Raw genomic sequence first — 27,658 nt, 5'->3', positions numbered from 1 at the left:
CAGTAATCGTTACAGTAGATAAGCACATTAGATTCGCACAATACATCACACCATAAGCACAAGGTGGCCACCATTTACGTTTTAGCTGCTGAAGACATTCCAAATAAATAAACGTTGTAGAATTATTATTCCACGAACTGTGTCACTGCTTCCGATATGTACGTGTAACCTTTGCTATAACAAAATCACGAACACCGTTACTGGCAATATGCAAATGATTATACGAGTTCAGTCACAATTCGGGAGTGAGTTACCAGATACGCTTCAGTAGCTGTGATAGTGGAACAGTAGAGGTGGAAAATTCTAGAGTCAGGGAAGAATGGAATGTATATCAAGGATACTGAAGACGCCGATGTAGAAATGCAGAAATGTATAGATTGGCACAGGATAGAAAGATGCGGAACGACAGCAACCGACGGGAGGACGAAGAATAAAAGAACGACAATTTCACACTGAGAATGTTGTATCGTCAGGCCGGTAGCTGCTATTAAAAGCGTAACGTGTACGAAGACGAAACTGCAATGTCGCTGTCTGACTTCAGAGTCTTGCTACGTCACATTTCTCCTGCCGGTCCTGTATTCTGTGTAACGTACTTTCTGAGATGGTGTGAATTGGTGATGCATGACAGGTATAGGCAGTATGAGAATCACAGTGGGGGCAATTATGTGTCACAGGCGCGCCTCCGTCAGAAGAAACTTGTTCTTAAAGGATTTAGCATTCTATTTTATTCGCGCATCAACACATTCGGCCATAATGTCTTCCCGAAACTCTCTCCGCTTTCAGTTAGTGTGCGTATTTCGCGTTTCCTCTGCAACGGACTTTAACGCTCGCACTTGTGCCGTGCCGCCGTGACCACTCTTGGCGGTTTTATGCAGTGTCGCTTCTTGTTCTTCTTGCAGACGGGCCTCCATGATGTCGCCGCGCCAGCTGATGCGCAATTCGAACATGACGCAGAAGTGGCAGCGGCGGGAGATCTCCAACTTCGAGTACCTCATGTTCCTCAACACCATCGCCGGTAAGTACCTCAGCTGCCTGTAACACTGTCACACTCAGCGGACAGTGTGAGCCCAGTACTGTGGCGAGTCAACACACTGCTCCGCTTCACACCTGAATGTCACTGTATTTTAGACGAATATTTCCTTTGGTACCTGTTCCAGCATACGGGTTCCTCCAAATTTACGGTCCTATATCCTAACACCACCAAAATAACGGCACGTCTTAGATTAGTCATTTGAGATACGCTACGCAGTATTTCCCTGACAGGCAACATGCTATAGCCAGCCTTCTACCCAGACTTAAGCGTGGGCTTCAGCAGAAATGTACCAAGATCAGAGTTATCTTTCTGTGGTGACAGAGATCACTCCAGTGCTTTACCTAAAGAATGTATTGAAAAAAAAAGGAAGGCAAAGATTAAGATTTAACGTCCCGTTGACATCGAGGTCATTCGAGGCGGAGCATAACCTCGAAATATGTCAGGAATGGGAAAGGAAATCCGCCTGCCCTTTAAAAGGAATAATCCAGGAATTTGCCGGGAGCGATTTAGAGAAATCGCGGAAAATCTAAATCCGAATGGCTGGACGCGAATTTGAACCGTTGTCCTCTCGAATGCGAGACCGGTTGGTAACCACTGCGCCACTTCGCTCGGTGCTTGTATTGGATATGAAAACATGGAGATATTGTAGATAACGTGGCGAGGCATAAAGGAAATGAAATATAGTGACAGAAAACTAATTTGTTTCATAAATTGGAACAACAGCATAGGTGCTCATTGTGGAGGAGGTACCTTGGTGTTCTTGTAGCGAAACGGAGAATGCAGGCTACGTTCTCTGTGGGTGTCCGAGACGACATGAACGGACGGCAGTCCTCATACACTAAGATATGAAGCTGCTAACGTGTGCGATGGTAAAAATCTGGGAGCACAGAACTCACCCCATTTTTTCCAGATATCCCATTTTGCAACTCTTCTCGTCCGACATGAAAATAACGCAGCCAATGGATTAAATGAAACCCTTTAGCTAAACACAATGTCTTTTTAAACCATTACATTTCTTACTCTGTAAACTAGTGTGAAGGTCTCTTCAACTCGAAGGTTGGTTTGAACACTGCGCTACTTTATTAGATTTTATTCAAGATGACACGACCCTGCCTCCCCCCTACACAGCCATTTGTAGGGGTAACGACAGTTTAAGGTGTGCTGCGAACTGAGATACAACTTGTAATTTCTCGCTTTAAGAAATCGTTGCCAGAGGTGAAGGAAGCAACCAGTGACAGAAAAAAGAAATCCCAGGCTTACAGAGGACTCGACCATGGACCTTCGGATTCGTGGTGTGACTTAGAGGCCCCCCCCCCCCCGCCTCACATACATAAATACACACACACACACACACACACACACACACACACACACACACACACACACACACACACACACAATCAGCGCGCACGTGCCTTATACCACTGCCCTACTCTCAGCAATTATTTGTAGAAATAACGCAGCGGATTGTCACTCTGCTAATTCGCATGTTGTTGTGTTTATGTGCGGTGTGGTGACTAAGTATGCTATAGAGTGCAAATCCAAAAGTTTTGGATCGAACGTCAGCCGGTTCTGGGATTTGTTCCTGCCTCTTACCGTTTATTTCACCTATGGCATTGCTCCGAATATGTGAGGACTGCCACGTTGCACTGTCGTTCGCAGTCCATGTTATGCAGTAGGTTGGGTAAATGAGGGGAGTTTGAAAACCAATTGTGCAATGCGAAATACGTACAATGCTTGCTCTGTAGAAAGTGCGGTGTGATACTCGCAAGGAAACTCATGCCACGTAGCTGTAGCTGAATACGACCCGTTCAAACGGAGAATGCTAAGCGCCTTTTGTTTCTGCACTACACTTCGCGACGTTGACTAATGAACGAACGAGCTAGCTGAACCAGGTACACCCCTACTGCAACTGGTGACAATGTTAGCTTTTAATTTCGATGCGTGAATTAAAATTCACCATAAGTTTGCATGTTCCTTGATATAAAAACATTTTCTTGTGAAATCGGAAGAATCGTGTTGAGTACGACCTAAAGGTCTGCCTCATTGACGTATCACTGTGACTCATAGTTTTGCCTACCAGTCGTTAAGGAAGGAGAACCCCAAGTTGGAAATTATAGAGTAAATGTTTTCCTCAAGACAAACCAGGATTGTTCCAAAACGATCCTTACAACTTTGATTACGTGTATTTGAGAAACGGGGATAGGTAGAAAAGTATGATTCGCAGCATAATGCTCAGACACACCTAAAGTTTTAATTTCCGTTCAACAGAGTTCAGAGTTTGCGCCATCTTTAGAACGCACAATGTCTAAACCATATTCCAGTTCCTCCAATGTCCAGCCTAACATATCCTCATTAACGTGTGCAGTTGCTACTCTGATGCGAGCTCGCAATTCGTGCAGGTCACGCACTGGGATCTGGTAGACACTACCCTACACAAAGTCCCTAAGAAGAGCATCTAATGGGATTATGTCCCGACATCTTGGAGGCCAGGAAATGGTCCTGTGTCGACACAGCTACCTGGAAAGATGTCGAAATCCTTCCTAACTGTCAAGGCTTATTTAGGAGAGGCACCATCCTGCTGCAGCATGATGTCAGGTTGCAGTTCTTCAACCTCTGCAAATATAAACTGTTACAGCAGATCTCGATGGACAGTCGAGGTTACTAATGGCCCTGCAAAGAAAAGCTGTCCCACTACGCGGTTGTGAAGCAGACCACACCTCACTTTTACGTTTGGACTGTCGCACATAATTTCCATGCTAAATTCGTGGGTTCCCAGAGTCTCAGATCCTCACATTGTGTCGGTTTACCTTCCCGAACTCATGAAAGTAACCTTCGTCCGTGGACATAAATTTTTCATGTGGTCTGGATAATCTTCAATGCGACTCAGAATTCCAGTTGCAAGTGCTTTGCACTTTGGCATTTCACCAGATTAAAGTGCATGCAGCAGCTGCATCCTGTAGTCACGAAGCTTCAGTGTCGTGTGTAGCATCCAGTGCACCGTGTTTGGTGATAGCTTCAACTGACGCGACGCTCGCCGATTGATATGGTTAGGTTTCGGATAAACGCCCGTTGCACCCTTCCACATCTGCATAACTACTGCTCGGATGCCCAAACTTCTGTTCTTCGTGACACTTCTGAGAGTCCTTGAACCTCGTCCACCACCGTTTGATGATCGGACGTGGCGGTGGTATGCTTCTGTAATGTGTCCGAACTTCCGCTGGACTTGGGTTTCAGATTTGCTCTTTGTGGTGTGCGTACTGTAAGACCTTCGGTACACACACCATCAGATTATTTGACTTGTCGCTCTAACGAAGTAGGCGAGTGTCAGCAATATGTCTCGTCGACTTATCGTGGCGTGTTTATCTTCTGCCGTTAGGTGAGACGATAGAAATGCCACTTGCACGCTTAGAGTAGCAGATTGACGGTGACCAACTTTAAACAGAACTTGATTAATTTTCACACACTTTTATTAAAATAATAACAAGCTTAAAAATTACTTAACTTGGTTCTGGATGCTATTTACAATTGACAATCTGAAGTTCGTTTGGTCTTGGTACGTTAATCTTATTCTCCATATCTCTGATACTTGACAAAGTGTCTATACATTTCTCTTCATGGCTATGTACAGGAATATGATAATCTTATTAGGCGCAGACTGAAACTTGACTACAGACTAATGCAGACTTACTAATCGGAGGTCTGTACACTCGTTATAATACCTCGCGCGTTCAGGTATCACTGCGCGAGTGTGATCCGCGAGGAGAAAAGGTTCTACGTTAGCAGCAATCTCATTGGCTGCGTTACATATTAATACGCGGATCGGCGGAAGCAGAATTTGGTCCGTCTCTATGGCAGCGCCATCTCGTAGTGCGGAGACGGACGAGCGCGCGCTGACTACGCGAAACTATGAACACAACACTCTTTATTAACAATTCCACAGTCTGTGCCATCTGCTGGAGGGTGGCATTTTCGTCAATAATTAACCTACAAAAAAAAAAAAAAAAAAAGACTCTAGGTGTGTGTGTGTGTGTGTGTGTGAGAGAGAGAGAGAGAGAGAGAGAGAGAGAGAACTCTACATGAACGTGAACTCTACATGATAAATGCTTGCAGTTCTCTGACGACGGGCCCGCAACTAGATACTGAGGAATGGACTACCGAATCAAAAATAACTTAACAGGTTACACTTTATTTTCTCGCTGACATTAATAGTTGATTGCGTTATAGTTATATTCTGCGATCACGAGGCCTCCGTTTATGATGTGTGTGTGTGTGTGTGTGTGTGTTTTCTGTATTTAATAGAAACTGAGCCCCATTGAGAACACTATTTTCTGATCGCATCAGGGTTGCCAGGTATCAGTTTTCTGAGCCGTAAATTCACGAGTCGTGGAGCTGTCGCCGCGGCTCTCGTGAATGAGGGAAGGCTTTGGTGGCGTGGGCGCCGTGCGTCCGGCACACCGGGCCGTTGTGAAACGAGGCGACGTGGCGGCATTCAGAGGCGGAGGTGGACGCCGGCGCTCTGAAATAGCGCGCGGCAAGTGAAGGAGGGCCGCGCATTCCAGGCTGTGGCTACGACTGTGGGGGCGTATTGAAATAGCGCGCCGCCGACGGACGTGTTAATCAGGTGCTGAGCGCAGCTCGGGCTGCGCACAAAAACGTCCGCCGAGTCGCGGCGTTACTAAACATTACGAGCGCCGCCGGGACAAAGGGCTGGGCCGCAGCAAATTGACGCGGAGCGACGAAAGCGCGCCTGCCGGGTTTACAGGCAGGGGTCAGCTCCGGCGGCAGAGCGGAGCACGGCACGGCACAGCACGGCACTGTGGTACCGCAGCGTTTCCCTCCGTGCGTCTGATCCAGCAGTGACCACAGTAGGATCGTCAGCCTCAACGGCCTGGGCAGATCTCCCAGTTCGACGCCACTTCGGTGACTTGCAAGTCCTTATCCCACCCCAGTAATCCCACTCGATATTTGCGGTAGCATTTAACACTGTCAGCGATCCGTTTTTAATCTCATCTGTGCCAGTAAAACGACGATCGTTTGAGGTTTTTTTTTTTTATTTTCGGGAACAGAAAAGTCCCAATGTGGCTGTGCGTTGTGTTACGACTTTGGAGCAACCTGTGGCACTGTCCAGTAAGAGAGTTTCATTTTGGTCTTCTTTTACTAGACAGTGCCACAGGTCACCTCGAAATCGCAACACACCACCTAGGCTACACGAATTAATCCATTTGCTGACATCATTCTCCAAAATTTTTGAGAAAATGATGTATTTTAGAATACTATGTTTACCTTAGCAACGATAGTATCCTTAGCCAACCACAGTTTGGCTTTCAGCAGGGTTGCTCCACTGGGAATGCCATTTAACGTTCGCTCACCAGATCTTACAAGCATTAAATAATAAAATACCACTGGTTAGTATTTTCTGCGACCTCACTAAGGCATTATACTGTCTGAATCGTTTTATTCTTCTAGGTAAATTGACGTTTTATAGAATCGATGGTACAGCCAACCAATCGATAATGTCATATCTAACCAAAAGCATTCAGAAAGCTGTACTTAGCGATTCGAGCAATATAGTCCAGGGACAGAATTATGAGTGGGGAGAAATCACGTAGGGGATTCCCCAAGGTTCAAAATTCAGTCGTACGTCCACTACTGTTCCTCATATACGAGGTGAATTCAAGTTCTAAGGCCTCCGATCTTTTTCCTCCGGACTGGAAAGAGATAGAAACATGCGCATTGTTTTAAAATGAGACCGCGTTCATTGTCAATACGTCCCAGAGATGGCAGCACCGTAAGGCAGATGGAATTTTACCGCCAGCGGTGATAATGAGAACTGTTTTAAATACTTAAAATGGCGACGTTTTCCTTACTTGAAAAGCGTGCAATCATTCGTTTTCTGAATTTTCGTGGTGTGAAACCAATTGAAATTCATCGACAGTTGAAGGAGACATGTGGTGATGGAGTTATGGATGTGTCGAAAGTGCGTTCGTGGGTGCGACAGTAAATGAAGGCAAAACATCGTGTGACAACAAACCGAAACAACCTCGGGCTCGCACAAGCCGGTCTGACGACATGATCGAGAAAGTGGAGAGAATTGTTTTGGGGGATCGCCGAATGACTGTTGAACAGATCGCCTCCAGAGTTGGAATTTCTGTGGGTTCTGTGCACACAATCCTGCATGAGGACCTGAAAATGCGAAAAGTGTCATCCAGGTGGGTGCCACGAATGCTGACGGACGACCACACGGCTGCCCGTGTGGCATGTTGCCAAGCAATTTTGACGCGCAACGACAGCATGAATGGGACTTTCTTTTCGTCGGTTCTGACAATGGATGAGACGTGGATGCCATTTTTCAATCCAGAAACAAAGCGCCAGTCGGAAGCACACAGATTCACCGCCACCAAAAAAATTTCGGGTAACCGCCAGTGCTGAAAAAATGATGGTGTCCATGTTCTGGGACAGCGAGGGCGTAATCCTTACCCATTGCGTTCCAAAGGGCACTACGGTAACAGGTACATCCTACGAAAATGTTTTGAAGAACAAATTCCTTCCTGCACTGCAACAAAAACGTCCGGGAAGGGCTGCGCGTGTGCTGTTTCACCAAGACAACGCACCCGCACATCGAGCTAACGTTACGCAACAGTTTCTTCGTGATAACAACTTTGAAGTGATTCCTCATGCTCCCTACTCACCTGACCTGGCTCCTAGTGACCTTTGGCTTTTTCCAACAATGAAAGACACTCTCCGTGGCCGCACATTCACCAGCCGTGCTGCTATTGCCTCAGCGATTTTCCAGTGGTCAAAACAGACTCCTAAAGAAGCCTTCGCCGCTGCCATGGAATCATGGCGTCAGCGTTGTGAAAAATGTGTACGTCTGCAGGGCGATTACGTCGAGAAGTAACGCCAGTTTCATCGATTTCGGGTGAGTAGTTAATTAGAAAAAAAATCGGAGGCCTTAGAACTTGAATGCACCTCGTATGTAAACGATGTTCCGTCTAGTAAATAACAAGCAAAAATAATTGTTTTTGCAGATGACACTAGTATTGCAATCAGTCCAAGCAAACGTACAGCAACAGTAGAAACGGCAAACAAAGTTCTTAAAAGAATCGTTGACTGATTTTATGAGAATGGTGTCTTCTCAGTTTTAAAAAGACTCAACATGTTCAGTTCTGCACACTGATGATAAGTGTAATACATGCTGAGGAAATAATAAATAGGGTGGAAACTTGAAAATTCTTAGGGGTCCATACTGATCAGAATTTATATTGAAAACAAAAAAACACATTTTGGAACTCCTGAAGCAACTTAGTTCAGTCACATTTGCGCTTAGAATCACTGAAAATCTTGGGGAGAGACAATAAGTTAACATATTTTGCATATTTTTATTCAATAAAGTCATATAGAATAATGTTCTGGGATAACTCATCTTTAAGAAAGAAATTCTTCATTGCGCAAAAATGTACTATAAAAACAATATTTGGTGCTCTCTCGCGGTTATCTTGTAGACGCCTGTTTAACAATTTTGGCATTCTGACTACTGCTCCACGGTATATTTATTCCCTCATGAAGTTTGTTCAAAATAATCCACATCAGTTCAAATGGAACAATGAGACGCATAATTACAATACCACAAGGAAAAATGACATTCGTTATTTCACATTAAGGTTCTCTTTAGCACGAAAAGGGGTGCAAATTGCTGCAACAAAAAAATTTTTGATCACTCACCTAGTGACGTCTGACAGTCAGCCATGTAAAATTTGATAGCAACCTGAGAAAGTTTCTCCTTGACAACTCTTTCTCTTCCGTAGAAGAACTTATGTTACTGAAATGTGTGAAGGGTGGTGGATAGGAATTACTAACTTAAATCTGTATATCTTTTCTCTATAAAACTTAGAAATGTTCAGAATGTAACCGTATGTACAAATTAATTTGCGATGTTTATGTAAAATACTCGTTCCACATCATTACGATCTATCGTGCAGAATGATAAGTGGAACATGTAATTAACTAATTTGATGATGAAGATTTAAAACACCGAAACGCGTCGCGCAAATTGTGGCTCATAACAATAAACTTGTTTCGTTCGATGTCAGCAACAGACACGGCAGAGCCTACCCAAAAAGGTACGCGTTTAATGTACTCCTTATTGATCGTTCGACATTGTGGCAAGAATGCGTCGATCACTGTGCCATTAAAATCGAAGAACACAGTGAGTGTGACCTTCACATCTGACCGCACTTGGCAAGTTTTATTCGATCTTGGCGATCCAGAATGCTTCCACTGGGACGGTTGAGCTGAAGTTTCGACGTCAGATGCGTAAATCCGTGTCTCGTCGCCAGTTGTGGCACGCCTCAGTAGTTCTGCATCGTTGTTGACTTCATCTAGCGACTCCTGAGCAGCTTGCAAAAATGGCTCAAATGGCTCGGAGCACTATGGGACTTAACATCTATGGTCATCAGTCCCCTAGAACTTAGAACTACGTAAACGTAATTAACCTAAGGACGTCTCACAACACCCAGTCATCACGAGGCAGAGAAAATCCCTGACCCCGCCGGGAATCGAACCCGGGAACCCGGGCGTGGGAAGCGAGAATGATACCGCACGACCACGAGCTGCGGACAAAGCTTGCATTCGCCTCTGGTTTTGTTCGAAACTCAACGATTTTGGAACGGAATTTGCTGTGACACGTTTCATACCGAAAACAGTCAAAAAATTTAGTGCCAGGTTTTACCTGTAGCCTACTTATCAAACGCAGTATTTAACATTTATCAAACATTGTTACAGTTTATGTCGTGCTTTTAGCAAAATTTAATATAAATTCTCTGATCCCTGTTTGTAAAGAATATTCTCTTACAATCGTTGATACTACCAAAACACATGTAAACTTTTTGACAGCTAACGTTTCAGGCGTGTTTACTAATACAACAATGAAAACATTGCACTGATGGGACTTCGGCAACACGCAAAATTACAAAATTCTCGCTATCTTTGTACTTTACATTTATTGTTTAGGACGATTGCATTCCAATCCTTTTTATAGAGGGCGAGCTAGCAGTGTTTGCCAGAAGTGGTGACCGCCTTTAATTGTGTTGGAATTTGTAATGTTTTGTAATGACGACACCTCCTTGCACACATCTCGAATGTTAACAGATGGCGCTCAAGTTAGCACTGTGCCGTGCTGTTTTTCTACAGAAACGGACTTAAGGCTAATAAAAAGTGAAATATTCAATGTAAACGTTTAAAGCCTGATTTCCTGTAATATTCGGAGAAAGAATTCATAGAATATGGAAAAAATGCGTCGTGAGCATTGCAAATTGGAGTCCGTACCAAAATGAGCCTCCGCGACGGTTATGGCGAAAACGATGCTACAGAGTACTAAGTACGGGTCTCTAACTCAGTTACTCATCAGTTTACACTAGATACCCGCGAAGTAATACTCACCCTATTACGTAACTTAAAGAACAGTTCCGAAAAAGGTAATCCTGTATTTATAGCATCTTTTGACGTAGTTGATTAGTAAACGATCTTCGAAACTGTGAAAATATCACAGATAAAATACAGGGAGAGATAGCTGTCTACAACATGTATATAAACCTGACTGCAGTTCTCAGACTCAAAGGACATGGTAAGGAATGCAGTGGCGAGAATAGAGGCACACAGTGTTGCATCCCCTACGTTACGGGTAGCTGAGAAGAAATTTAGGAGAGCAACTAGAGTTCATGGAGAAAAAATTAAAAAAAAAATTGTTTGCCTATGGTATCACAATTCTGTCAGAAACTCAAAGGACTTAGAATATTAGTTGATCGGAATGGATAGCGCCTTGAACAATAGTTTTAGGATGAACATAAATAAAACGGGCGTAATGGAGTATGGACGAGCCCGTGATCGAATCCACCTCGCCAATTAACGACGAAGGCTGAACTGGGCAGCCTGGAGGTGGTTTTTAGGCGGTTTCCCACCTCTAACTAGGTAAATACCGGTCTGTGCTACCCACGTCCCACCTCAGATATATTTTACGAAAGATTTAGGAAACGTTCCCAAACTTGAACAGGCGAATACTCTACACGCAAGTAGGTGGAGTACACAGATTCTGTCCCGAGGGGTTGGGCGGGGAGTAGCGACAGGCAGAGCATCTACCCACCGTTACTTACATTGCCAAAACCCATACAACAATGGCGCACTCCCACCCCATGTACCGGAAAAAGGCAAAGAAGAAGAAGATAGACTCTAGGCGTATTAAGTCAGGTAATTATGAGGAAATTTCATTACGAAATGAGACTCCAAAAGTAGTAAAGTTTTGAAATTTGGGCAGAAAAGTGACTGGAGATGGCAAAAGTAAAGAGAATACAAAATTGAGAGTTCCAAAAGCAAGTAAATGCCTTTTTGAGAAAGAAGTACGTGATGTCGAAGCAGATTTAAGTGTTATGAAGAGTCTTCTGAAAAAATGTCTCTCTCCCTTATTTGGAGCTGAAAGTTGGACGGTAGGTTAGAGATTAGATTCAGTTTTCATTCCATAGGCCCAAAAATGAGATGATTTTCGTAGGTGTGGAACAGGTCACAAAGCATAACATAAGAAACATAAAACATCAGACTACAATATTCAATACCCTGATCATTTGTCAGGAGATTGTCAAAATAGGTGAATACATTGCAGTAAACTGGAACTGCTAATATTTACAGAATTAATATGCTGTCAGAGTGAAACATAGGCAAGCACTTTTAATACATTTATCATACACGAAATACCTAATCTGTCTGTTGTGACCAAGTGCTGTCAAAACTAAAATCTAACACACATTTTTACTTAAGCTTGTCTAGCAGTCCGTGTTACGATATTCATCCACAGAGTAGAGGGGGATGCCTGTCAAAAAGTCTTTCAAACTCTGTTGAGGCTGTGCTTTATCTGAAACCAAGTTTTTATGGTTTCTGATAATTTATTGAAAGTGTGTGTTCCTGAATATTAGACCGTTTTCTGGACCAAGTTAAGCGATTTTGTGTCTTTATGTAGATTATTTTTATGCCTAGGATTGATATTATGTATTGAGCTGTTGGTTGGAAACAGAGATATATTTAAATGGTTCAAATGGTTCTGAGCACTATGGGACTTAACATCAGAGGTCATCAGTCCCCTAGAACTTAGAACTACTTAAACCTAACCTAAGGACAGCGCACACATCCATGCCCGATGCAGGATTCGAACCTGCGACCGTAGCGGTCACGCGGTTCCAGACTGAAGCGCCTAGAACCGCTCGGCCACACCGGCCGGCAGAGATATATTACTTGCAACAAATTACATTAAGGAATAAATATACTGAGAAGCAGTGGTTGGAATACAGGGTTCCTTCATGTTGTTCTTTAATGTACACCAGAAATGAATCTTGTCACACGCTTTCGCACGCTAAAAGCTTTTGCTTGGTTTGACGAGATAACCCAGAATATGTTCCCGTATGACATAACAGAATGAAAGTAAGCAAAGTATGCAAGTTCTTTTATATTTTTATCTCCTACATCTGACATCATTGTCACTGCAAATACAGACTTGTTTAGGCGCTTCAGCAGTTCTGTGATATGCCCTTCTCAACTGAATTTATTATCGAGTTGTAATCCCAGAAATTTAACAGTCCTCTTCCTCGATCTGCATGTCTTCACATCTTATAAACATGCTGGAAAGAAATCGCTTACAGGTTCTGGACTGCATATAGTGTGTCCTTTCAAAGTTTAACGACAGTGAATTACCTTTAAACCATTTACTGATGTCAATGAAAAGTTGATTATCGATGATTTCTAAATCTGTACCTGACTTGCTACTTAATGTAGTGTTTGTATCATCTGCGAACAAAACAAAAACTTAGCATCTGGCAGTGTAACAGACGAGAGATCATTAATGACACAAGAAAAAGCAACGGACCCAAGATAATCAGTACACAAAAGACGAGAATAATTATTTTGAAATGTGATGCTACAGGAGAATGCTGAAGATTAAGTTGGAAGATCGAGCTGCTAATGAAGAGTTACCTAGTTGAATAGGAGAGTAATGACTTTCATGGTACAACCTGACTAAAAGAAGGATTAGGTTAATAGGATGCATCCTGAGACATCAAGGAATATTTAATTTAACAGTGGAGGAAAATCTCTCTCTCTCTCTCTCTCTCTCTCTCTCTCTCTCTCTGTGTGTGTGTGTGTGTGTGTGTGTGTGTGTGTGTGTGTGTGTGTGTACACTTGGAATAGTTATCAGATATTGGAAGAAGAAACTGGCAGACTATTTACAGTAAAAGTGGAGTACAAATTGACTAGAAAACTCCTAATCTGAAAATTGACTATAGAACATTTGCAGAAGGTTTAGTAATTCTGCCAGGAAACTCACAGACAAACAAACCAGACTGCAAAAGAGAATCAACAGACAATAGGAAGAGTGATTTCCGATGAAGAAAGATAGGTGAGATACGAGGGAATGAAGAAGTACTGGGCTGACAGGAAACTGAAACATTCTTCGTATAAAGTTGGCTAGAGTGGTCCAATGAAGGCCATAAAATGTAAATAATAATAATAATAATAATAATAATAATAATTCAGCCAGACGATGGCAGGTGAAGGACTGCATCTCCGTCAAACAGAGGTAATGATATACAGCAAGAAAGCATCATCAAAATTAAACACAGAGTATAGAAATATCAGCAGAAGACAATGGAAGTGTCTAAAAAGAGTCATCCAGTCTGATTAAGAAAGAGCTATCAGAATATGATTTAAAAAATGGCTTATGATCGCTCTCAACAAAATCTGTTTATCATCCAAATGTCTCCAGAACTGCGAAAATTCATTTTTAGAAGACGATAACGCGGCTAGAATGCACCTATGTGTCAGAACTCTGGGATAGATCAAAGAAAGTGGAGAAATCAGGAGAAAAGAGACAATGTTGGGAGGAATCATAAGAAAATGTAACAATAGTAGAAAAATTTAAATTAAGAACTAACACTGAAGTATACAAACAATTAGAAAAAAATTACAGGTTAGGAAAAGAAGACTAATGTTCTATGGGCATATCCTAACAAAGTGACAAAGTATATTATTTTGAAACATTGAAAGTCAACCTAACTGTCCTAGCAAAGTGCATGAAGATCTGAAAAGAAATTGGTGTACATAAACAAGAAATTGAAAACCGAAAAACTGCAGAAACAAAAGTAAGAAGTTGGGAAGTTTTCGATACGAAACAAGGCAATACATTTCACAAGAAAGATAAGAAAACAGTGAAGATGTGAAGCAGTATTGAAGATCAGACTAAGCTGACTTGTCGCTGGCCTATATCGAAGGAAGAAGAACGGAAAAAATTTTATTTGCCACTCACTTTAATGGTGTACTTTGTGGAACAATAAATTTGTTTCTGTGTTGTATAAATAGGGTACTGTCATAGTAGTAGCTATTTCAAATTTTGATTTTTGCTCTACAGACTCTCGCGACATAACACACAGTAGTTTGTACATGGAAAGTTCACATTCTCAGGCGGAAAAGTGTTCCGTGCTCATTTGAATCCGTGGAATTGCCTCATTCTGATTTTGCCGGAAATGTTTGTTACACACGTCGTGTCACAGGTTTGCATGTGGTAGTCATTTATCCAGTTTCTGATTTCTTTTTTGTCCAAAAGGGATGCGACAATTTACATTAAAATGAAGTCATTGATGCTTTCCCTTTGAGCACTGACAGATTTGTTATCGCTAATGGCTGGGTATCCTATACGTCAGGCACGTATGAGTGATGGGCCAGTTGTTCCAAATATCGTTATACTTTAATAAATCATCTGTAGCTTCATTTGATGTGTTTATTCTAATGGCGATGTTGGTATAGATTAATTACAGGTATCTGTTGTTGTAATTAACGTCTTGTCTGTGATAATGATGACCGTGGAGTACTCTTAAAAAATACGTCTGCAGTCCGCACAAAAACTCGTCGTTGTTACTAGTTGCCACTACATTAATGCAATAGTGTAATTGTAATTGACTTTCGCAAATTACATCATTATTTGTCCATAATGTCTTGTGTGGTCATGCATTCCTTCGTACACGCCGCAGAAGTCTATTCCCTTCCTAGCTGTAAGCTACAGCACGTCAAGTGAAGAATAATTTTGCTATCTTGTAGTACGTGGTCACTATCTTTAACCAAAGTCCTTAGAGTATCCGTAATCCTCTATGTAGCTTCTTCTTCTGTCTATACTGTTCTCTCTCTCTCTCTCTCTCTCTCTCTCTCTCTCTATATATATATATATATATATATATATATATATATATATATATATATATATATATATATATATGTCGGTTCCGACTCTTCGTGACCCCATGAACCAAATCACGCCACTTTTTCCTGTCTTGCACTTTCTCCCGTAAACCTTCCAGGTTGGAACACATTGCTTCTGTGATGCCATCGATCCATCTCATCCTCTGACGTCCTCTTCTTCTAGTTCCTTCAGTCTTCCCCAGCATTAACGTTTTCTCCAGCGAGGCATGCCTTCGCATTGTGTGTCCAAAGTAGGTCAGCTTTTGTTTTAACATTAGACCTTCCAGGGAGAAATCTGGTTTTATTTGCTCCAATTGATCTGTTGGTTCTCTTTGCAGTCCATGGAACTCTAAGAAGTTTCCTCCAACACCACAATTCGAAGGAGTCAATTCTTCGCCGTTCAGCCTTTCTAATGGTCCAGGTCTCACATCCATACATCACAACTGGAAGACTGGAAAGACCATAGCCCTCACAATACGGATCTTTGTTGCTAGTGTTATATCTCTGGACCTTATAACCTTGTCAAGCTTTGACATCGCCTCTCTACCGAGCAACAGGCGTCTCCGGATTTCATGGCTGCAGTCGCCATCAGCAGAGATCTGGGGACCGAGATAACTGAATGTGGTCACTACCTCCATGGTTTCTCCTGCTATATCCCACGAATTGGTAGGTGTAGTTGCCATAATTTTCATTTTCTTCACATTCAACCTAAGAGCGGCCTTTTCACTTTCGTCTTTCACCTTCAGCAAGAGTGTTCTCAATTGTTCTTCACTTTCTGCCAACAGGATCGTATCATCCGCGTACCTGAAGTTGTTTACATTTATTCCAGCTATTTTAATTCCTGTTTCTCCTTCATCTAGCCTCGCATTCCGCATAACATGTTCTGCATACAGATTAAATAAGTACGGTGACAGTATGCAGCCTTGCCTGACCCCTTTCTGAATCTTTATCCATTTCGTTGTTCCATACATCACCGTGGTTTCTTGGTCAAATAATAAACTCCGTATCAGGTGAATGAGGTGATCTGGTACACCCATGTTTTTCAGTACGTTCCATAGTTTGTTGTGATCGACGCAGTCAAAGACTTTGGCGTAATCAATAAAGCAGAGGTACACATGTCTCTGGAATTCTCTTTCTTTTTTCATAATCCACCGAATGTTAGCAATTTGATCTCTAGTTCCTCTTCCTTTCCTAAATCCAGCTTGTTCTTCTGGTAGCTCTCGATCTAGATATTGGCGAAGTCTGTTTTGTAAGATTTTCAACATGACTTTGCTAGCATGTGAGATAAGTGCGATTGTTTGGTAATCTGAGCATTCTTTAGAACTTCTCTTCTTTGGAATGAGGATGGATACTGGTCTTTTCCAGTCTTCTGGCCACTGCTGCGTGATCCATATTTTTTGACATATTGAGTGCAGCACTTTCACTGCATCCTTTCCAGTGATTTTAAACAATTCTGCTGGTATTTCATCATGTCCGCTAGTTTTGTCATCAGCCATATTTTCAAGGGCCCACTGGATTTCGCTCTCCAAAATATCTGGCTCTAGTTCTAAATTAACATTAACATCAGCAGTAGGAGCCCTGTCATGCAGTTCTTTCTTGTATAGGTATTCTACATATTCTGCCCATCTTTCCTTAACATCCTCTGCTTCACTCAGATCTTTCCCGTTTCTATCTTTTATCATTCCAATTTTGGCCTGGAATTTTCCTTTAATTTCTCTAATTTTCTTATAAAGATCTCTTGTCTTCCCCATTTCATTACTATCTTCAACTTCCTTGCACTATTCATTAAAGAATATATTTTTATCTCTTCGAGCTAATTTCTGAAAATCTTTCTTTAATTGAAACATAGCTGATCTATCTCCCTTGATTTTTGCTTTCCTTCGTTCTTCTGCAATTTGCAGTGCCTCAACTGATAGCCATCTAGCCTTCTTGCTGTTCCTTTTCTTGGGAATGTGTTTCTCTGCGGCCTCCCTGACAGTATTAGCTACTTGTGTCCACATCTCTTGTGAGCTTTTGTCCTCCAGCTCTAATACATTAAATCTGTTTTGCACCTCTACAGTGTAGTCGGAGGGTATAGAGTTAAGGTCGTATCTGCAAGTTGGGATACTTTTTGCTACATTCTGAAGTTTCAGCCGAAATTTTGCAACCAGGAGCTCATGATCTGATCCACAGTCAGCCCCAGGTCTTGTTGTAGCTGACTGAACCGCGCTCCTCCACCTCTGGTTACGAAGTATGTAATCAATTTGGTTCCGGTGTTGGCCATCTGGCGAAGTCCAGGTACATAGGCGACGGTTTGGTAGTTGAAACAGTGTATTAGTAATTATCAATGAGTTTTCTTGGCAGAATTCTAGGAGTCTCTGTCCTGCTTCATTTGTTGTACCAAGACCATATTTCCCTGTTATACCTTCTACAGCTCGATTTAACACTTTTGCATTCCAATCTCAAAGTATGAAGACGATATCCTTTTTTGGTGTTGACCTATACTGTTGTATGTATCTTCTATCTATCCGTGCACTATATAAATTGAAGTGACCAACCGCGGTTCTGTCTGTATTTTCAATTTAGTTTCAGGAATTGCTTTAGAGATTTTGATATGATTTTCACTGACGGAGAGAATGATTCACGAGGAACGTTTTGTATATGATGTACAAATATTTTATGCGAATTGTCTGAACTATGATGAATTAAAGTCCCACACCGCTGTGAAAACGATGCCATTGGCATCTAGCGGTGAATGATGAAACTCCTTGGAATTGCGATAGTTCGTGCGGCCTTGGCGCTGCAGTTGGGTGGTCGGCCGTAAGCACATTCATGCTACATGGCAGTGAGTACTTTGTTGCACTGTGCATGGTGGAGGGTGCTTGATATCATGTTTTGGGATAGAGGGTACTCAGCACCGAATATGCGTGGCAGAGGGTGTTTTGTACGAGAGTTGCATGGAAGAGTGTGCATTGTAACGACTTTTTGTGGAAGGGGATGCTTCCTACCTAAGTTGCGTGGGAATGTGGAGACTGTGTGAAAAAGTCACACAGTCATTCAGGGAGTCAGGCGACCAGCAAGTTATTACAGCTTGTGCCGAACCTCAGTGCACTCGGGCGGACGTCGCCGTACTGGCTCTACACTCCGGCAGCCGGCAAGTGGCTATAGCTCGCTGTGAACTGCCGCTGCAGTCGTGTGTCCCGGCAGCTCCCGTCATTGCCGTGGGAAAGAAGCCACTCCAGAGGCCAATACATATGTGACAGATAACATTCACGTCTCTTGAGAACCCTTCCAAGGGGCACTGCTTAAACCATTTATATGAATGTGATGATATGTAGTTACCAGCGTTGTTCTCTTAATTTTAATCATAATTATATGGAGTGGCCCATCAACTAAATTACCAGTGCACCAGACAAGTCGTACAGCCGTAGACACATAGTATCACATGTGCGAAGAGTGCAGACAAGGAGGGAATAGATTCTTTTGAAATGTAGTGAAACAGAAGAGCACTGAAGAGAAGATGGCTATCTCGAGCAGCTAATGAAGAGTTTTGGTTAGATTAGTTGCTGAATGGAATCGGAGAGAAAAGTGCTGTATGGCTGAACTCGAGTAAAGGAAGGGGTAGGTTTATAGAGCACAAACTGCGGGACTAATGAATGTTTAACTTGGCAACAGAAGCGACGTATGAGTGGTAAACATCGATCGCAAAGAGGCTGAATACAGTAATCAAATGAGGTTGATGTACGTTGCAGTGGTTGTGCAGACGTGAAGAGGACAGAGTAAGATGCCTTCGGGCTCGTGCCCACATTCACCTGCGTCGACATCTCCATCTACATGCATACTGTGCAAGCCACCCTACAGTGTTGGCGGAGTGTAGGCCCTACCCTGTACCCCACTACTGGTCGTTTCCTTTCGTATTCCACAGGCAGATAGAACGAGGGAACAACGACTGTCTATATGCCTCCGAATGAGACCTAAGCTCTCGTATCTTATCTTCGTCGTCCTTACGCGCAATGTACGTTGACGGGAGTTTAATCGTTCTGCAGTCAGCTTCAAATGGCGGTTTTCTAAATTTTCGCAGTTGTGTCCCTCGAAAAGAACGTCGCCTTCTCGTCAGGGATTCCCCGACGTTTCTCCGTAATTCTTGGGTGTTGTTTGAACCTATCGGTAACACATATAGCAGCCAGCCTCTGAATTGCTTTTATGTCTTCCTTTAATCCAAACCTAGTGCTGATCCCAAACACTAGAGCAGTACTCAAGAATAGGTCGCACTAGCGTCCTATATGTGGTCTCCTTTACAGATGAACCATACCTTCCTGAACATTCTCCCAATAAACCGAAGTCGGCCATTCGACTTTCCTACCACAATCCTCACGTGCTCGTTCCATTTCATATCATTTTGCAACTTACGCCTAGATATTTAAACGACGTGACTGTGTTAAGCGAGGCAATACTGATGCTGTATTCGAACATTACGGGTTTGTTTTTCCTACCCATTCTCATTAACTTGCATTTTTCTACATTTAGAGCAAGCTGCCAATTAGAAATTTTGTCTAAGTGTCCTTGTATCATCCTTCAGTCCCTCATCTTCGACACCTTCCTTCTCACGACAACATCATCAGCAAACAATCGCAGGGCGCTCCTCACTCTGTCCGCTGGATCACTGATGTATTCAGAAAATGATAGCGATCCTATCACATTTGCCTGGGGCACAGCCGGTGATACGTTTGTCTGTGACAGCAACAGATACGGTGATCACCTAGGCGAACTGTCGCGGGCCCCGCTGCCGTATCAGGCGCAGTGTCGGTGTCGGCGCCTGCCGCCTGCCTTCTGCGGTCGGTTCGGGTTGATGGATCGGTCGCAAGTGGGCGCGCCCCCCTGGCGGAAGCTGGCGCCTCCTCCTCAATTAGGCGGCGCGTCCCAGGAGTCCGCGGGCGGAAATAGCGCGGCCGACGGGTGCGGAGTGTCCCTTAGCCTGGCACCCAGGCCTCGCGTCGGAGCTGCTATCCCGTCGCTCTCCTCCGACATTCGCAGTGACTTACCTGACCACGCTCCACTTATAGGCCGCCATTGGCTCACCAAAATCACCTTCATCGGTGTGGGTTCTTCTGTGGTGCAAACAGTTTTAAGTTTATTATTTGCCTACGTTATTTTTGGCTCTGAGTGTTCATTCCGTATGATCATCTTGACAAATGTCTTTCCAACGGTGGGAACGAGAGCGATTATCGACGTGGTTTGAGGGTTTTTCAAATGAAGGGAATCTGCTGCTAAACTGAAGCAAAGTGGCATATAATTTAGTAAGCTGATTCCATGAATATGAGTTGCTCTTAATGTTGCTTGAGTCACTCGCCTGTCTCGCAAATCGAAAGCATAATGTAGCAGAAAGTTATAAAGTCGCCTAGTCTCTGCTGTAGTTCGTACGAGGCCGTGCTGAAAGTTAATGCCTTGGGCGACCAATAAATTTCTCCCAACGAGAGACCAGTTTGTTGATACCGTCACTGTAGAAAGTTTGACATTGTTGACGGAGCCACAACCTCACCTCTGTTGCCACCAGTGCATCACTATCAAAGCGATGTCTTCGAAGGTGTTCTTCAAGTTTTGGAAACAGATGAAAATTCGTGGGGTCGAGTGTGGACTGTATGGTGGACGGTCAATGTCATTGACACCAAGGCGTCGAATTGTTGCTGTCGCAGAGCTCTTATGTGATCTGGCATTGCCACGGCTGAAAGAGACGGTGCTCCATGTGTGAAGGAATGTTCTGTACGACTAGAAACTCGATTACATTACGGTGTTTCTCGCGGACTGACATAGTTACGTAACACACCGCCATGTTACACGCTACAATTGGGAGCCCTCTAGCGGCGGAGGTCTGCAAATGTGTAGACGTGAATAATGAAGACGTATAGTATTAATAACGTTTGCTTTATTAAAAATCTTCAACAATTTTTACGTAAAAATTTGGACGAATTACTTTAGGCACGGCCTCATAGAATGGGGAAGGACTGTTTAGGGAGGAGTGTCCCACTACATAGAAAACCTGAGGAAAGGACTGACGATATAGTATGTATGGAGGACAGCATTAGACAGGGCAGAAACCTCGGCAGTACGAAAAAGTGAGGAAAGAAGGCTGGAGACACTGGGAATATAGATTTGTTGAGAAGATATATGCGATTGCAGTCTTTCTCGGCGTATTCCAGTGATGAAATCTTCTCGGGTTATCAGCCGAATAGTGGCGTCGTCTTGTCGCAACTTTTCAATGAGTTTCGTATCCATCATCTCCTGGCGAAGATGATGGTTGCGAGACGACGACGCCACCACTCGGCAGATAACCCTAGAAGAGTTCGGGAGAACTGAGACGTCTTAGACACCATGAAGGAAAGGAGAAGAAATTGACCAGGCCTCATCTAGAGAAGACAGTGAGTGCTTGTCTATCAAGGAACTGAAGGGATAATAATGCGAAAGTGAGGGAGGGAATGTAGAAGGTTCAACTGACGGTCAGTGTAAGGGTGGAAGACGGTAACTGGTGGAACTGACAATTGAACTTGTGCCTTCATTATGAGACGAAACAACATTTTTAATCTGTGCAGTAATATGAAGGTATTACATTACGAATGTATTATAAAATGTAACCCAGCCAACCAAAATTAGTAGCTTCGTTTCAGACGATGTACTTTGAGTGAAGCAGTGCATAAAGGTGCGTTTATTGAAATGATCAGTTCCACTGATATTCTGTTAAGTTTTCTTGTATTTCTAGATCGTCTACTGATAATGATATGAAAGAATAAAATTGTAGCTACAGTAATCGTACAATAGCATTGTGAAATACATGTAAAATATAACTGAATACGAGTATCAACGTAGATAAAACGACGACTCAGCCGCACACCACGTATGGAAAACTTTTTCTTTTATTTGAGCGGAGCTCCACGGAACGGAGTGTAGTAACATTCACTCATCTTCATTACGTAAAATTAAATTTATCTCTCTTGTAAGGAGTTAATATATACAAAATATGTAAAATAAAGGCTTACAATAATAAGTTAAAACATAAGTCAGCAGAATTACGCAGTTCTTATCCAGTGCCAGTCTAATGTTGGGATCCAAAAGAAGGACAGTACATATGTACTTTATTTCCTCATGTCTAGTACGCTCGCCGACACAATAACTATTCCCGTGTACAGTGGATTCCTCTCGCGGGGAGGATTCTGTACCCAGTGACACAACAATGTTCGGCTATTGCCGGAGTTGCAGGCTTGAACAGATGCTGTTCTTGAAGAAGATAGCGAGTCGGGCGTAGCTTTTGTGCTTGGCCTAGGTGTCACTGGATCGTGAGGCCCCCTGCTCGGCTGTGATATTGTGGAGGCCGGCCTGCAACAGACAGCCCGCGCCGTGGCCACGGCAGTCCTGCAGCCAGCTCATTGTGCCGTTCTGTCGCCGGGTTGGTTGCTGTGTCAGCGCCAGGCTCTCTGCCTGCCGTCCCCGCTGTTCTGCCCGTCTCCCTTTATTTCTCGTGCTTCTCTACTCAAAGTAACCCTTGAAGTCTTCTCACAATGGACATATTAACAAACGCGTTTGCGTGATTAGAAAAAAAATAATTGTGTTATGCGACGTTTCATCAGAACTTCAGTAATATCCACTGGTACGGACTCACCAAGTCGTTGGAAGTCCCCTGCGGAAACATTGTGCCATGCTGCCTCTATCACTGTCCATAATTTATTCCGAAAGTGTCGCCGGTGCAGAATTCTGTGCGCGAACTGACCTCTCGCTTATGTCCCATAAATGTTCGATAGGATTCGTGTCAGGCGATCTCGGTGGCCAGAACATTCACTCGAACCGTCCAGAATGTTCTTCAAACCAGCGACAAACATTTGTGACCCGGTGACATGACGAATTGTCATCCAGTGAGTCCATGACTGACTGCAAATGGTCTCAAAGTATCCGGACATAACAATTTCCAGTCAGTGATCGGTTCAGTTGGACCAGAGGACCCAGTCCAGCCCATTCCATGTAAACACAGCCCACACTATTACGGAGCCACCGCAAGCTTGCATCGTGCCTTCTTGAAAACTAGGGTCCATGGCTTCGCGGGGTTTGCGCCACACTTGAACCCTACCATCAGCTCTTAGGAACTGATATCTGGACTTATCTGACCAGGCCTCGGTTTTCCAGTTGTCTAGGGTCCAACCGATATGGTCACGAGCTCAGGAAAGTCGATGTCGTGCTGTTAGCAAAGGTACTCTGTCGGTCGTCTGATGCCACAGCCTTGAACTTAATTAGCAAGGCTAAATATTTTATGCACACAACTTATTGGCAAATTATGTAGTTCATCATCATCTACTGCATGGGTTGCGTCTTGTGGTTCCTTGTATCTCCTTCAAAGTTGGTCATACCGTCTCTTCATTGCTCTTCCCAAATATCTTTTGTCCTCGGTTTATATTATTTTATTGTTTAGTGGTTCTTGCATACGGCATACGGGCTTTGTATTCCTCCCATCTTTACTGATATTGTTTTATTGTGTCATTTACGTTTTACGTAGTCAGTTCAGCTCGAATGTAGTAATTTGTCTTTTTATCCATTAAAGCATCTCCAGCTACGTATCTAAGGAAGTTGATTCTACATGCTTCTATTCTCTTTTCGCCTCTCTTCTTAAGGTTCCAATTTTCTCATCCATAGAGCTGTGCAGGCGGTCCATAACCTAATAGAATTTCAGTGGAGTATCTCTGTAGACTTTCTTTCCCAACGTCGAATAGTTGAATAGGTCTAACCTATTTCGTACTTCATTGTTTACTCCATACGTAATACTGCATACTAAAAACTTAAATGTAGTTAAAATCTCCAATATTTTGCACACAGCTGTACATAGAGATCGATTACTAATTTATTATTGTTATTATTATTATTATTATTATTATTGTGCCCCTTCCCTGTAGTTGGTGTCCGCCTGCTTTGCTGAGTGGTAACGTGTTTGCCTACCATGCAACGGGCCCGGGTTCGATTCTCGACGGGTTGCAGAATTTCTCCACCCGTGGACTGAGTGTTGTGTTGTCCTCCTCTCCATCTCCATCATCATCATCATCATCGACGCGCAAGTCGCCCAATGTGGCGTTACGTGAAATAAGACTTCCAGCGCGGCGGCCGAACTTTTCCGAATGGGGGCCTCCCGGCCAACAATGCCAGACGATCGCTTCATTTCTGTAGTTGGTAAACTGTGTTCATATATTATACACGTGTAAGAACCGAGTGTATCTATGAATAGTATGTAACTAAAATGCGCTGGCTAACACATACTAAGGGCTGCGTTTGGAACTTTTTTGCATTCTTAAGGCAAATAAAACAAGCAGTATTCAGTGTAAACGTTTCCAGCCCATTTATTGTAATGTTCTGAACAGGAGTTCAATAGGCTGAAGAAAACAGATTCGTTTGGTATATTGCAAAAAAGTTGGTGCTCAGTGTATATGTGGTGGGTTATAAATGATGAAAAATATTTCGTATGTAGTTTCACCCATTGTACGACAAACAAAAACTTGTTTTTCTGATGTTCTTCTATCAGTAAATTTGTTTCACAGAATCGAGAACAGTAAATGGAACTACTGAGTCTACCTGTGAGTTTGCAGAAGCCTGGAGGAAATACCAGCAAGAGGAGACAACCTGCACACGTTTTAATCGTCTGTGTACTCGTAAGGCTCTCTTTCCGCTTCTCGTGAGCAGAGACACTGCACACTGTTACTTCGGGGAGCGCATGGTTTACAAGTCCTTATACCATTACTCGTGCTCTACCGAGAGAGTTGACTTTTTTCCACCCATGCGCTTGTTTAGTGTCTCGTTAAATACTTAATATAGCTGTCGTGTTTGTACGACGTTTATGGCAAGTTTATGTTGTCAAAAACAAGTCCAGAAGAGAAGAAAAACAGTGACTGCACGTAGCAAAATACTACTAGCCTCGTAATATTTTCCTCCATTTCTGAGTCGTCATGTAAGAGGTAAAGTTTGTGGCACTCCACCCGTGAAGCCGTGAAGAGGCCTTTGGCCTAGCTGCAGGTGGAGTGCTGGCAGCGTTTCTTTCGTCACGGCACAAGGGGGGGGGGGGGGGGGGGGGAAGGCGGTGGCGAACTCATCGCCGCGGCCACCTTCTGCCCCGGAAAAGATCCCCGATACTTACTTGGTAGCAGGCTGAGTGGACGTGGAGAGACTGTATCGAGGAACACTCCTCGGTTCTACTCCGGATCCAGCGCTTACTCACGCGCCGTTTTAGAGGAGATAGAAGCATGGACCTTGCCGTTGGTGGGGAGGCTTGCGTGCCTCAGCGATACAGATGGCCGTACCGTAGGTGCAACCACAACGGAGGGGTATCTGTTGAGAGGCCAGACAAACATGTGGTTCCTGAAGAGGGGCAGCAGCCTTTTCAGTAGTTGCAGGGGCAACAGTCTGGATGATTGACTGATCTGGTCTTGTAACATTAACCAAAACGGCCTTGCTGTGCTGGTACTGCGAACGGCTGAAAGCAAGGGGAAACTACAGCCGTAATTTTTCCCGAGGACATGCAGCTTTCCTGTATGATTAAATGATGATGGCGTCCTCTTGGGTAAAATATTCCGGAGGTAAAATAGTCCCCCATTCGGATCTCCGGGCGGGGACTACACAAAAGGACGTCGTTATCAGGAGAAAGAAAACTGGCATTCTACGGATCGGAGCGTGGAATGTCAGATCCCTTAATCGGGCAGGTAGGTTAGAAAATTTAAAAAGGGAAATGGATAGGTTAAAGTTAGATATAGTGGGAATTAGTGAAGTTCGGTGGCAGGAGGAACAAGACTTTTGGTCAGGTGATTACAGGGTTATAAATACAAAATCAAATAGGGGTAATGCAGGAGTAGGTTTAATAATGAATAAAAAAATAGGAGTGCGGGTTAGCTACTACAAACAGCATAGTGAACGCATTATTGTGGCCAAGATAGACACAAAGCCCATGCCTACTACAGTAGTACAAGTTTATATGCCAACTAGCTCTGCAGATGATGAAGAAATTGATGAAATATATGACGAGATAAAAGAAATTATTCAGGTAGTGAAGGGAGACGAAAATTTAATAGTCATGGGTGACTGGAATTCGTCAGTAGGAAAAGGGAGAGAAGGAAACATAGTAGGTGAATATGGATTGGGGGGAAGAAATGAAAGAGGAAGCCGCCTTGTAGAATTTTGCACAGAGCATAACTTAATCATAGCCAACACTTGGTTCAAGAATCATAAAAGAAGGTTGTATACCTGGAAGAATCCTGGAGATACTAATAGGTATCAGATAGATTATATAATGGTAAGACAGAGATTTAGGAACCAGGTTTTAAATTGTAAGACATTTCCAGGGGCAGATGTGGATTCTGACCACAATCTATTGGTTATGAACTGCAGATTGAAACTGAAGAAACTGCAAAAAGGTGGGAATTTAAGGAGATGGGATCTGGATAAACTGAAAGAACCAGAGGTTGTAGAGAGTTTCAGGGAGAGCATAAGGGAACAATTGACAGGAATGGGGGAAAGAAATACAGTAGAAGAAGAATGGGTAGCTCTGAGGGATGAAGTAGTGAAGGCAGCAGAGGATCAAGTAGGTAAAAAGACGAGGGCTAATAGAAATCCTTGGGTAACAGAAGAAATATTGAATTTAATTGATGAAAGGAGAAAATATAAAAATGCAGTAAATGAAGCAGGCAAAAGGGAATACAAACGTCTCAAAAATGAGATCGACAGAAAGTGCAAAATGGCTAAGCAGCGATGGCTAGAGGACAAATGTAAGGATGTAGAGGCTTGTCTCACTAGGGGTAAGATAGATACTGCCTACAGGAAAATTAAAGAGACCTTTGGAGAGAAGAGAACCACTTGTATGAATATCAAGAGCTCAGATGGCAACCCAGTTCTAAGCAAAGAAGGGAAGGCAGAAAGGTGGAAGGAGTATATAGAGGGTTTATACAAGGACGATGTACTTGAGGACAGTATTGTGGAAATGGAAGAGGATGTAGATGGAAATGGGAGATAAGATACTGCGTGAAGAGTTTGACAGAGGACTTAAAGACCTGAGTCGAAACAAGGCCCCAGGAGTAGACAACATTCCATTAGAACTACTGATGGCCTTGGGAGAGCCAGTCATGACAAAACTCTACCATCTGGTGAGCAAGATGTATGAGACAGGCGAAATACCCACAGACTTCAAGAAGAATATAATAATTCCAATACCAAAGAAAGCAGGTGTTGACAGATGTGAAAATTACCGAACTATCAGTTTAATAAGTCACAGCTGCAAAATACTAACGCGACAGATGTGAAAATTACCGAACTATCAGTTTAATAAGTCACAGCTGCAAAATACTAACGCGAATTCTTTACAGACGA

General features: G+C 43.2%; 1 protein-coding gene across 1 annotated transcript in view; it reads left to right on the top strand.

The window, feature by feature from the left end:
- LOC126198569 (neurobeachin) overlaps positions 1–27,658 on the top strand; it is a 1,606,419-nt gene that overhangs the window by 1,457,299 nt on the left and 121,462 nt on the right. The window contains exon 38 of the mRNA XM_049935000.1: positions 900–1,015. Coding sequence (XP_049790957.1) covers positions 900–1,015 — 116 coding nt within the window. The remainder of the gene's footprint in view (positions 1–899; positions 1,016–27,658) is intronic.

Source organism: Schistocerca nitens, chromosome 8, assembly GCF_023898315.1.
Source record: "Schistocerca nitens isolate TAMUIC-IGC-003100 chromosome 8, iqSchNite1.1, whole genome shotgun sequence".
Classification (NCBI taxonomy): Eukaryota; Metazoa; Arthropoda; class Insecta; order Orthoptera; family Acrididae; genus Schistocerca; species Schistocerca nitens.
Note: the sequence above shows the minus strand (reverse complement) of the source record. Positions and strands in the feature narration are given on the sequence as shown.